General features: G+C 42.9%; 1 protein-coding gene across 1 annotated transcript in view; it reads right to left on the bottom strand.

Moving 5' to 3' along the window:
- Positions 1-5,617: 5,617 nt before the first annotated feature.
- The window catches only part of SHB (SH2 domain containing adaptor protein B), a 347,704-nt gene continuing 341,027 nt past the window's right edge, over positions 5,618-12,294 (bottom strand). Inside the window, exon 6 of the mRNA XM_001363850.4 lies at positions 5,618-10,635. Coding sequence (XP_001363887.2) covers positions 10,452-10,635 — 184 coding nt within the window. The 3' untranslated portion in view covers positions 5,618-10,451. The remainder of the gene's footprint in view (positions 10,636-12,294) is intronic.

Here is a 12,294-nt window from a genome sequence, read left to right as displayed (position 1 = left end):
GGCACAGAAGGAGGAAATGGCATTTACTGGAAAGCAAACTTTCCTTTGTTAAAATGAAAACAAAAACAAAAACAAAAAAATCATGAAGTATGGTCCATAAAGAAAAAGTAAAACCCCCAAACCATTCCATTGCTAGCCTAGCGTACATATGAGTCACTTTTCTGTTCTTTATATGTCTTGTAATAAATCCTTTCTCTGCTTAAATGCTTATTATTGGCTAAAGACCCAAACTGGAGACTTAGAAGCAAGCCAAAATTCAGAGGATCCCAAGGTTTCCATGGGCAAAATGAACCACAGTGAAATCTTCCAGACTGAGGTCTGGGAGAGCCCAGACTTGCAGTTCAGGGCCTCAGTTATTCAGAATACCAAGCCTTAGGGAAAAAATAAACTCCTAATGGACAGAAAAAGCAGCTCAATCCCCTTGCCATATTGAGGCACTGAGCTTAATCAGCAAGGCAAACTGGACCTGTTTTTAGAGATTTCAAATCTTCAGGTGTCCGTGTGTTTATTTGGGGTGCGTACTTCTTCCACTGATGAAGACCACAGCCCTTCTGTGACTTGGGAAAAGGCTTTCAAGAGTTGTCAAGACTGAGGAATTCATCATCGTCTTGGAGGCAATTTGATGATGAATCTTTCTGAAGTTAGGCTGGTTCTTAGATGCCATAGTCCATGGCTAGGTCCATCCCTGAAACCTTTTTATGTTGGTAGAATCTGTCAGGGCTTATTTTCCACTGTGATAGTCCTTAAGAAGACTCTTAAATGCAGCATTTCTAGATGGAAGATCCATTTGTGGGTCAATTTTAAAAATATAAATTATATGTATATAATAAGGCTTTGGCACATGCTCAGATCACCCAAGATGGAGGTGCCCAGGTAGGAGATGCAAGGATCTGTTTCTGAGAGAAGATATTCTGTGTTCCCCTCCCTCTACATGGGTGGGATCAGCCTCGTCTATTGGCTGAGTAGCTGAACCTGTCAGTGTCTTTAAAATGATAGACTGGGACAATCTCTCTTCTCTCTCTCTTTTTCTTTCTTTCTTTCTTTCTTTCTTTCTTTCTTTCTTTCTTTCTTCCTTCCTTCCTTCCTTCCTTCCTTCCTTCCTTCCTTCCTTCCTTCCTTCCTTCCTTTCTTTCTTTCTTTCTTTCTTTCTTTCTTTCTTTCTTTCTTTCTTTCTTTCTTTCTTTCTTTCTTTCTTTCTTTCTTTCTTTCTTTCTTTCTTTCTTTCTTTCTTTCTTTCTTTCTTTCTTTCTTTCTTTCTTTCTCCCCTTCTTTCTGTTTCTCTCTTCCTTCCCTCTCTCACTCTTTTTCTCCCGCTGTCTATCTCATATTCCATAATTAAATAGATGTCTCCCCATCAAAGTCCCACTTCAATTCCTCATCCTCCTGATGTGGAAGTGACATTTCTATGATGACTGCCCTTTGCCTCTGCTCAGCCCTGACCATCAAGCTGAAAAGTCAAAGAGAGATTAGAGGTAGATGAAAGAAGGTGGTGATCAGAGTGAGGAGTCTCTTTCTTCAGTGGACCTGCCTGTGCCTCTCCTCTCTTAGACCCGGATTAGTTTACAAAAAGCAGTTGGAGTTGCCTGAAATCAATAGGATATTGAAGGGCCAGCTAGGTGACTTAGTGAATAGAGAATCAGGCCTAGAGATGAGAGGTCCTGGGTTCAAATCTTACCTTAGACATTTACTAGCTATGTGACCCTGGGAAAGTCACTTAACCCCAATTGCCTAGCCCTTGCTGCTCTTTTGCCTTGGGACCAATTTTTAGGATTGATTCTAAGACAGAAGGTAAGCACTTAAAAATAAAAAAGAACTGAAGGGTTCAGTGTGCGATTTATGTACTCTCTATGGGTTGCCTAGAAGAGGATGTTGGCTGGAAGCCACATGGTAGAGTGTGGTACAGTGGTACAGCGGCAATAACATTGACTTCCCTCACCTATAAAATGAGGGTTTGGGATAGACAGCTTCTGAGGACTCTTCCCACTGCAGATCTAAAACCCTACATTTGGTTGGCTACCATTCATTTCTTCTTATCATTCTTTCAATAAGAATCTATATCCACTATCTCTGAATGCCGGTTGGCTTATGTGGGAACAGACTCCTCTCCACTTCCCCCAACAGTATCACACAACTAGTTAGGGCTCAGTGAAGGACAGAAAATCAGGAAGAGATGAGATTTATCAAAGGTAGGGCTTTGAGAGCTGATTCTGAGTGGATAAATCCACAACATTCCCTACCTACTAAATAACAAGATGGCACTGCCCTGCAGAGAGGCAAAATTGGGAGATAGGGTACACCTCTGAACTTCCTCAGCACATTTATCTGCCTTGGTGGACTTACATGATTCCTAGGGTGAGCACAGAAAATATTTTGGGCCAGATCCCTTTTTCTGAATGATGTCAGGATATTAACATTGTTTTTGGTCTGGCAGATCATGTGGACTAAAGGTAGATCAGGAGAGCTAAATTCTGAGATTCTTATCACCAGGTTGGCCATAAGATGATGAATTTTGTGAGTATAGCTACATCATTTACTGCGGTGAAGGAGGGATTTTGACTGGGGATGACGGAGTAATCACTCAATCTGATGAAATTATGGATCCTTGAAGTACTGAATAAATATTATATGAGAGCTGGTGCCATATATCAGAAAGATCAATGGATTCAGAATAAAACAAGATTGGGATTTGAGTCCCACTTCTGCTGCTTACTACTTGAGTGACCTAGGACAAATCTTATAACCTTTCTAGGGATTCTCCACTTCCATTTGAAAAATGAGAGATTGGATAGATGAGTTCTAAGCTCAATGAGATGAACATCACCCATACTGAAAGAGCTGGTGATAGAGCAGATATACATTGTGGTATGTCTTATCATGGTAGGATCTTGAAGGCTATGCTAAAAAGACCCAAGTTCTGGTAAATTCTATCAAGATGGAAATGCCAACAGCCAGACAGCTTTCTGGGGACTGATCTGATTAAATGTGAAGAGCCTTTATTATTTAAGAGCTGGCTACTGGATAATGATTTTTAGAGGAGTTGTAGAGAGACTGACTAACACTTGATACATACTCAAACACAGAAATCTTTTACAGTATAGGATACCTTATTTTATTTGGGAAATGTTGAAAAATGAAAGAATGAGGCACAAATTCATTTTTCATGCCCAAAGAGAATGAACATATGTAAGGCAGTCCTTAAATGTATGTGCATTTCCCTATTCACTCAGCTAGGTGATCCCCTGAGTTAATACAGGTGTAATATATTTTGGACAGATAGAGCAAATGGACAACAAACTCAGGCTCAGAATTGATGAAGAACTTGGGCTATAGTAAATCTAGGAAATTATAAAGGGCTTTCCGTAGTCCCAAACTTCTTGCTGTTGCAAAACCCATCAGTTTATTATCATTATTCTAATGTTGCAATATAATTATATGGAACATTTTAATCTAGGAATAATGAACATTCCTAGTGCCCCAAAAGAGCATGGAAAAATATGGGTGGGTATTATAAGGATGATATTAGAAATTAGGTCTTGTTATATTAGTTTAGAGATAAGAAGTAGGGAAGCTGGCTTGAGAAAGAATTGGAGTTTCAAACAGAGCTGAGACAGAGTGTCAGTTTCAAGTCTAAGGGTTTTTTTGTGACAGTATTTTTTATTTTTTATAACAAGAATCTCTTTAGCATCCTTGTGCCTGGCCCTGAAGAGAAGTTCTCATATGAGCTTCACTTCAGTTGTATAAACTGAAGATACTTTGTAAGCACAGCAAGCAGAGTATCTAAAATCAAATCCATCGCTTTATTATTTTTGCAGTTCGCCTTTTATTTTATTTTATTTTATTTTATTTTATTTTTTTAAACCCTTGCCTTCTGTCTTAGAATCAATACTATGTATTGTTTCTGAGGCAGAAGAGGGGTAAGGGCTAGGGAATGGGGGTCAAGTGACTTGTCCAGGGTCACACAGCTGGGAAGTGTCTGAGTTCAGATTTAAACTCAGGACCATCTCACTCCAAGTCTAGCTCTTTATCTGCTGAGCTGTCTTACTGCCCTAACCTAAGTCCTTTTAACAATTTGTCACATCTTCACTTGCTATTATGGAAGTTGTAACAAGTTCAGAGGCTACATGGTATAGAGGCACAAACACTGGACTGGAATCAGGAGACACAGGCTCCATTTTGAGCTCTGCCCCAAATTAGCTGTGGGACTTTGAACAAGACACATTTTTTTTTAACTTCATTTTCTTTATCTGTAACATGAAAGACTTGGGAGAGGATTCTCAAGCTTTCTTCTAGATCTAACATAGAATGGTCTGCGCCATTCTCCAGGAATTCTTAGCCTCCATCCATTAGTCTGTCACAGGGTTATATTGTTGCCCTGAGACACGCCATATCAAAATGGAGATAATTGTGCCCCTAAAGTAGTGTTTTATCCCATTTTCCAACTAGGCATTTTCCTCTCCCCACAAAAGGCTGGTAAGCCAATGTCTTATCCTAGTGTGAAGGTAACTCTGGGTTTTCAGTGATTGAGCTAGAGGAGAGCTAAGCGCTGGCTAGTTTGACAGTCTTGAAAAGATCTGAGGATGTGCTTAGTGACGGGATATATGGATATGTCTGCTGTTTGAAGACTAACCTGAATAAGTTCTGTAGGATTCAGCTCTACTGGCTTCCTTGCGGTTCCTCCCACACCCAACTCATCTTTTAAGTACCTTTCCCCGGCTGCCCCAGATATCTCTTAACACTCTCCTTCCCCTTTACAGTTTACTTTCCCTGTTTTTTCCAATTCCCACCCTCCGCCCAATGCCTTTCCCTACCTAGCCCCTCTCCTTCCCCTGCCCAGATATTTTTTGATTCTAAGATATGTGTTGGAACCATTATGACTTGGCACGTGGAGCCAATCGTTTAGCTTGTTTTATCTTAGTTTTCCTGTGGGCAGAGCAGAGATGACACTTGCCCCTTACTGCCCAGCATTGCGATGACGGAATCTCTCCCATCCTAAAAGGATACAAGACCTTGCTTGGACGAGAGCTACTGGCTCGCTTTCATGGGCGTACCATTTTCTCAGGTTCAAAAACAATAATTTCTTTAGTGTTCTGTTTCTGCTTATAAGTGAAATGATAAGAGTGCAACATTCTCAGTTAGTTTTACGGGGCCAAGAGAACAATGTTTACATTAGAACCAAAATAGATTTCAGCCCCTGTTTAGTTGGGTTGTTAGGACTTCACACTTCCAAATACTTATAGAAGTGAGGAATTTGATGATTCAAGTAATGATGATTTTTTGGGGGGATGAATGGATCATGGCTGTCAGAATCATAGCCTATCCAGTTAGAAAGCCTTTCAGAGTATATTAAAATAACTTAAAGGATTATTAAGTTGTCTTTTTTTTTTACCTTACCTTCCATCTTAGAATCAATACTGTGTATGGGTTCCAAGGCAGAAGAGAGGTAAGGACTAGGCAATAGGGGTTAAGTGACTTGTCCAGGGTCACACAACTAGGAAGTGTCTGAGTCCAAATCTGAACCCAGGACCTCCCACCTCTAGGTCTGGCTCTCCATCCACTGAGCCACCCAAATGCCCCCTCAGTTGTCTTTTAAAGAAAGAAACTTCCATGCTCTATTAAATGCATTTAACAAGACACTTTTATATTAAAAGTTTCACATTAAATATACATCTTTATACATTTTATTACACAGAATGAAAACACTCACAATTTGCATTCAAAGTTTCCATGAAACTTTTAAATGGTAGATACCAGATACACAATGTACAGCAGGGACTGATGAGTGACAGGTGACGCACAAAACAGCTGAGTATAATTGGCACATACTTCACATGGGAGAAGAGTGTTGGTGGGATTGGAGGTGAGACACCGCCTTGCCTACCTAGGAGATGTCATCAGTGCTGAGGTCTTGAAGGCACCACTATGTAATAACGTCACGCACGGAGCTGGTTCATTTTGGACAGATTTTGCCTTCTCTGTTGCTGTTGGGAAAACTAACTTCAAAGGGTGAAAAGGTTCCAACAATCCAAAGTGCTGTGTCAGAGGCTAAATCCTTAATGGGATTCACAGGATAAACAGAGTAAGACAAAGGCTCCTGACAGCACGCCAAATGTACCTTCTGTGGGTTGATCTGTGAAGAAGGGGTGAGATGATGGGTGCAACCACTACTTCTGCACACCTATGGGATGTTCTGCTTAGAGTGGCGAGAAAGGATCCAGGAGAGCCAAATGGCAAACCTGAGAGAGTCAAATGAATTGATTTCCCAAAGAACCATGAATGAGTTAAGAAAAACTAAACAAAAAACAAAACAAAACCCCCAAACCTTTACTTTTGGTCTTAGAATGGATACTAAAGTATTGATGTTTAAGGCAGAAGAGCAGTAAGGGCTAGGCAATTGGGGATAGGTGATGTATCCAGGGTCACACAGCAAGGAGATGTCTGAGGCAAGATTTGTGCCTGGTCCTCCAGAACCAGGCCCAGCACTTTATCTACTGGGTTACATCTAGCTGTCATACTCTCAGGGCGCCCTGTACAAAATCACACCAGAACTTGATTTCAAACCCTTACAAAGATAGCGTCATTTCATTTCCGAACGGATGGTGAACCTCTTCCAGAGAAATGACTATTTGATTATCTTGGGGCTCTTCCTCAAATAATGATTCTGTTTCTTGCTTTGTCAGTATTTTAACAACATTCATATTCTTCCAAACCAGAGCAATGTGGAAGGACAGCATTGGAAAAATCTTTTGGAATGAAGAAATGCCATTTTTCAGGGAATGCAGAAAAAAACCTTGTCTCATCAAGGCTTGTAGGAGCAGTTCAGGGCAATTTAATAAAGTTTTTGAAAAAGAAAAAGAGACAAAAGAGGGGGATGGGGATATATGACAGCTCAATCTCTGAGTCAGAAAGACCCAAGTAGCAGCCCTATCTTTGCCATTGTTGGGACAGTTACTTGATCTCGGCACTTTAGGCAACTGACTTGGCTTTGGAAAATGGTCAGTTTTCCTTGGTGGTCCCTACATCAATGAAATCACAGAGAAGGTTCCATTCACCCTTTTCAAAGAGGAAATCTTGGGGGCAGCTAAGGTGCTCAGTGCATAGAGACCCAGGCTTGGAGACAGGAAGTCCTGGATTCAAAACTGACCTTAGATACTTCCTAGCTCTGTGGCCCTGAGGAAGTCACTTAACCCCAGTTGCCTTAGCCTTTACTGCTCTTCTGCCTTGGAATTGACAAGACGGAACATAAGGACTTAAAAAAAATGAAACAAATCTTGCAAAAGGCAGTTTTGTTAAGGATCCCTTTACTATTCAACATTTTCCTTTTTATGGTTTATACCCCACTCATTGAAGCACTAAGGGGGAACCTGGGATTCACAAGTAAGAGATTCTTTTCTCCATAACCCTTCCTTTTCCTTTATAGAAGGTATACAGGTTTTTCTGGGATGCAATGGGGAAATTTGCTCTGGGTGATTAAATGGGGAAAAAAGCATCTGCAGTGGTAGCATTATATTTGCCAAACAGTTGAATTTGTAGGTGTTATGATGTCATCATAAGTTTTGTTGGGCAGCTATGTGGCTCCATGAATAAGAGGCCAGGTCTAGAGTCAGAAGGACCTTGGTTCAAATCTGACCTTAGATATCCTAGCTATGTGACCTTGGGCAAGTCACTTAATCCCAGTTGTCTAGCCCTTCCCCTTCTGTCTTAGAATTTTCACTAAGACAGAAAGTAAGGGTTTAAAAAAACGTTTGTGGCTGGAGATGCCATAAAATCATAAATTGAGAGCTGAAAAAGATACCAGTCCTCTCATTTTAAAGATGAAACCGAAGCTCAGAGCTTTAGTTTTAAGTGTCTTTCCACTAAGTTGCAACATTAATGTGTGAAAGGTGGAATGTGAACCCAGGTGTTCTTGACCCTAAGACCAGCACTGTTACATTTCTATATTCTGATTCTGCATGCAATACATTAAAAGTGTTTTTTCTCTCCCCAAAGATAAAATACTGAGGAGCACTGAGATGCCGTGACAGGCCCTTTTTTTTCTCCTTATATGAAATAGAGCTTAATTATTATTTTCACTACTTGCTGCTGACATGCTAAACTTGGAATTAGCCAAAAAAAAAAATCCCAAGTAATCTCCATGTGAGTAGTCCTGAAAGAGAAAAATAGCCTTAATTATTGGATGTTTAAGAAAAGAGGAATAGAGGCTGATAGACAGGAAGTAGTCACAATTAGAGGAAGCGGGAGAGATTCACCAAAAAAAGACAAACAAAAACTGGTAAGGGGGAGTGAACCTGGGAGAGAACTCGTGGCTGTTCTACTCTCTAGGTCCTCACCGGGGGGAATGGCTTAGGAATCTTGGGTAACCTTGATAACGTGGCTTATGATTGCATGTATAAGACAACGTCACAGTGCAAACAAACTCTTGTTTTCATTTCTGCTGCACGTACAGAGCAGAGCATTTTCTTATGAAAAAAATTCACTTAAAACCCCCCAAACCATTATTATTACTTTCCAGAGAGAAGATAGGACTTCTCTGGATTAGGAAACTAATTTAGTGTGTGGAGATGTCATCGGGCGGGCTGCAGAGCTGCTGTAGACATTTGTACAACTCCAGACTTGCCCATTTAGGAAGAACGGCCAACAGCGCAGGGCACGATCCTTTCTGTCCCTGGTGAGGGAGAGAGAAGATGACGACATCCCTAACGGCTTCTCTTGTCGTGCTGCCCTTGCTTGGCATTTCCGTGCAAAGTGCAGCATCAGCTTCCTGGCAGGTCATAAGAAAGGGCAGCCAAGCACAGATGACACCCGGCAATCTGATCTCATGGAATGTATCTGATAAAGAAAAATGGGGCAAAGCCTGTGCGATGTCAGAGCGCACACCGTCAGAGGTTCCTCTCGCAAGCCCGGCCTCCATTACCAATGGAGAAACGGGGCATTCGACAGTTTAGCGGGCTCTGAACAGGTCTGGCGTTCATCCCACTCAGCACGCTCCCAGGGTCCCGGGAGTTGTTGGGGAATGAGGGGGGGGAGGAGGGTTCAGGTTGTATTTCTGAAAGCAACACAACTTGCCAATGGACATTTTTTCCTTCCAAGCCACTAGATAGCATCTGGGCCTGAATGGCATATTCAGCTAGAAGGAGAAGCCAGAGTATTTCCAAATGGGGATGGGGGGGCATCGTGCTTATTTATAGAGGTGACCCTTTTTGGGGTGCTCAGACCCCTCAGCCTTCGATGCTCTCCGACAGGCCAGATTTACGGGTTGCTCTACGTTGTTTACTCAAGATTCGCTTTGACTTGGAGAAATGGAAGCGCCATTTCTAGCACGCGTTTCTATCCCTGAGGCAAAAAGGACATCGGAGAGTGTGAGCTGGCTATTTTAGAGCGACTCGTTCGTGCACTATTTGTGAAAATGAGATGAGATCAACAAGGAGAGCCTTCAGAAGTCCTGCGACACCCGCCCCCTGCGCCAGCTGTGCTGGAATGACCTCGTCTCCTGAAGGAACCACTGGCCGCTCACTAGGAGAAGACAGAAGCAGCGTCTGACTCAGCTTCTGAATGAAACTCAGGAGTGAACAGATACACCCATAGAGATTTATTGTTGTACCAAAGGAAAAAAAAGATGAAAAATATATATATTAAACCACTATTTTATTTACATACCCTAGTCATAAATAATTGAATTCTTTCTGCTACTGCAAAATGATTTCATTGAGAGAGGTCTCCTAGTCACATCAAGGGAAGAGAAAGGATTTGTGTTGGATTTGCCTCAGCCAGCGCCTATGAAAGCACGCATACTCCCCGTACCCATACATACACTCGTGTGCAGACACACACACACACACACACACACGCACACACACTCGCACATGCGGAAGAGGCAGAGTTCTGGGGACTCCTGGGGGGAATGAATTGAACATGCTACCATTCTCCAGGTCCGGAAAGACCCAGCATCTGTCTGTTCTCGTTATCAGTAGGGACCGTAGAGCACCAGCGGAGAATCACCACTCTTAATATTATTATTATTTGACTATACGCAGGAGTAAGTTCTTGACGGCAGGAGAACAAAGAAATGAAAATCCTTGGGGCTCACTGTTTGCTTAAGCTGCTTTGCTCTGTTTACCCTGGAAGATGTCTCTTTGGATTTGAAAATATTTTAATTCACAGGAAGGACAAGGAGATGTGGGGGTGGGATTGGGCTGGATTATCTGCTATCACATTTAAATATGGTTTTTCCACCCCCTTAAATAGAAACATAATTCTAAAGACATACAGCAGTGCCAAAGTACCACTAAGGATCTGAACACAGCCAGTCAATCTGTGGTGACAGGCGGTGAGCTTCGGCTTCTTCTCCGTCCAGAGTTCTGGTTGATGCTCAGGGAGGAGCCTTTGCTCCCTTCCTCGCTTCTCCGGGCCCGGCGTCCACGCGTGGGAACAGGGGAGCGGGTCGGCCCCTCTCCTCATAGGGTCCGGACAGCCACGGGATAGAGCAGGGACAAGTGTTCCGCTCCTTTGATGGGCAGTTTTTTGGTCGTGTAGTAGTGAATGACTTCGGGGACGCTGTCAAACGGGGGGCTGTTCTGCCCCAGGATGTATTTCTCTTTGGCTTTGGTCAGCTTCATGTGCATGAAGCCCTGGTTGCTCCTGTGAAGAAAGCAAGAGAAGTTATATTGGTGAGGTGCGTAACGGGGAAGCCCTGTAGGGCGAAGTGAGGGGCGCGGGCAGGGGAGGAGCTGCCCCTCTCTGACCATCCTGGGGGCAGCTTCTGAAGGCTACTTGCTCCAAACCTGGGGGCTCGGGAGAGCATTGCTTCAGCAACACTTTCACTTTGTCTTTTGAACTCTACTTTTGTCACCTCATCTTTGACCGGGATCCAAGCCGAGTGAGACCTCAGGTACTAGCGTACCTGAGGTACTAGCGGTACCTCATTGGTACTAGTGGACCAATGCTGTCCGCCTTAGGGAGACCCCTGGATGTCGTCTGCTTCCCACATCTCCACCCATTTCAGTGAACGGGGCGGAAATGTGAGAATCTGGATGTAGCGGGAAGTTGTGAATGTGACTGTGACCCCCTCCTGCCAGCTGGGACCTTCCTCACTTTTCCTGGTGTCAGTGTAGGGAGGGATGCTCCTGGGTGGCTTTCAGAGATGGGATAATGGGTTCGTGGAAAGGGGTAGGGGCACATGCTCAGTCTGCCTGGCTGTGAGAGGAGGGGATTGGCTCATTTCCCCGATGTCCTCCGAGTTTCTAGCTGGCAGGGAGCTGAGAGATCATCTCGTCGAGGGGTCTTAATCCTGTCTTGAATCATGGTCCCTTTTGGCAACCTGGTGAAAACTGTGGACCCCTTCTTAGAATATTAAAATGTATAAAACAAAAAGAATCACAATGGAAACCAATTGTATTGAAAAAGTTATTAAAGCGGGGGTAGCTGAGTAGTTCAGTGGATTGAGAACCAGACCTAGAGACGGGAGGTCCTAGGTTCAAATCTGGCCTCAGACACTTCTCAGCTGTGTGACCCTGGGCAAGTCACTTGACCCCCATTGCCTAACCCTTACCACTCTTCTGCCTTGGAACCAATACACAGTACTGATGCTAAGACAGAAGGTGAGGGTTTTTACTTAAAAAAAAAATTAAGACAACTGTGCCACTTTGTCCAGAAGATCCTTGCCTTCTGATCAGATTCTGATGCCCATTTTTAGAGCTTTAACCTGTGGCTGCCAGTGTGAATGCAAAGCCCAGGAATCTCTGTTTCAGCAGTAAACTAAAGCCACCACGGATCAGATATTCTGAAATAATCATCAAAAAGAAAAGCTCGTGTGACATGGTCATAGCAATATGCAGAATGTTTTCATTTTCAATAACCAAGATCAACCCAATTGGATAATTTATATGGTGTTAAGTAAGGAGAACAAATCTCTTAGCTGTACCCAAATTTTCCTGCCATTCACAGCATGCATTTTGACACCAATTGGAGCAGATTGTGTTGCTCCAGACAGCAGGGACTCTTGAGGGAACGTGCGCTCAACACTTTAATTCTTGACACTCACATTTGGGGGCCCTGCAAGTCCAGTGAGTAACAAAAAAAAGACATGGCTGTCTTATGACACACACGCACACGTATATGTCTATTTGGCAATCAAAATTCTCCCTTCAGTGTTAGCACAATGGCTCTCTTAGTCTAGCTTCAAGTGTTATTTAAAAATCTCCGTTTTATGTCCATGTGTGATTCTCTTTAGAACAACTGGAGCAAATGCAAGCAGCTCCTATTTTTCAGATTTGTCGAGGCAATTCTCTGATGAAATGA

The sequence above is a fragment of the Monodelphis domestica genome, chromosome 7, assembly GCF_027887165.1.
Source record: "Monodelphis domestica isolate mMonDom1 chromosome 7, mMonDom1.pri, whole genome shotgun sequence".
In the NCBI taxonomy this organism is placed as follows: domain Eukaryota; kingdom Metazoa; phylum Chordata; class Mammalia; order Didelphimorphia; family Didelphidae; genus Monodelphis; species Monodelphis domestica.
The sequence above is the reverse complement of the archived record's forward strand: the minus strand, read 5'-3'. Positions and strand labels throughout refer to the sequence as shown.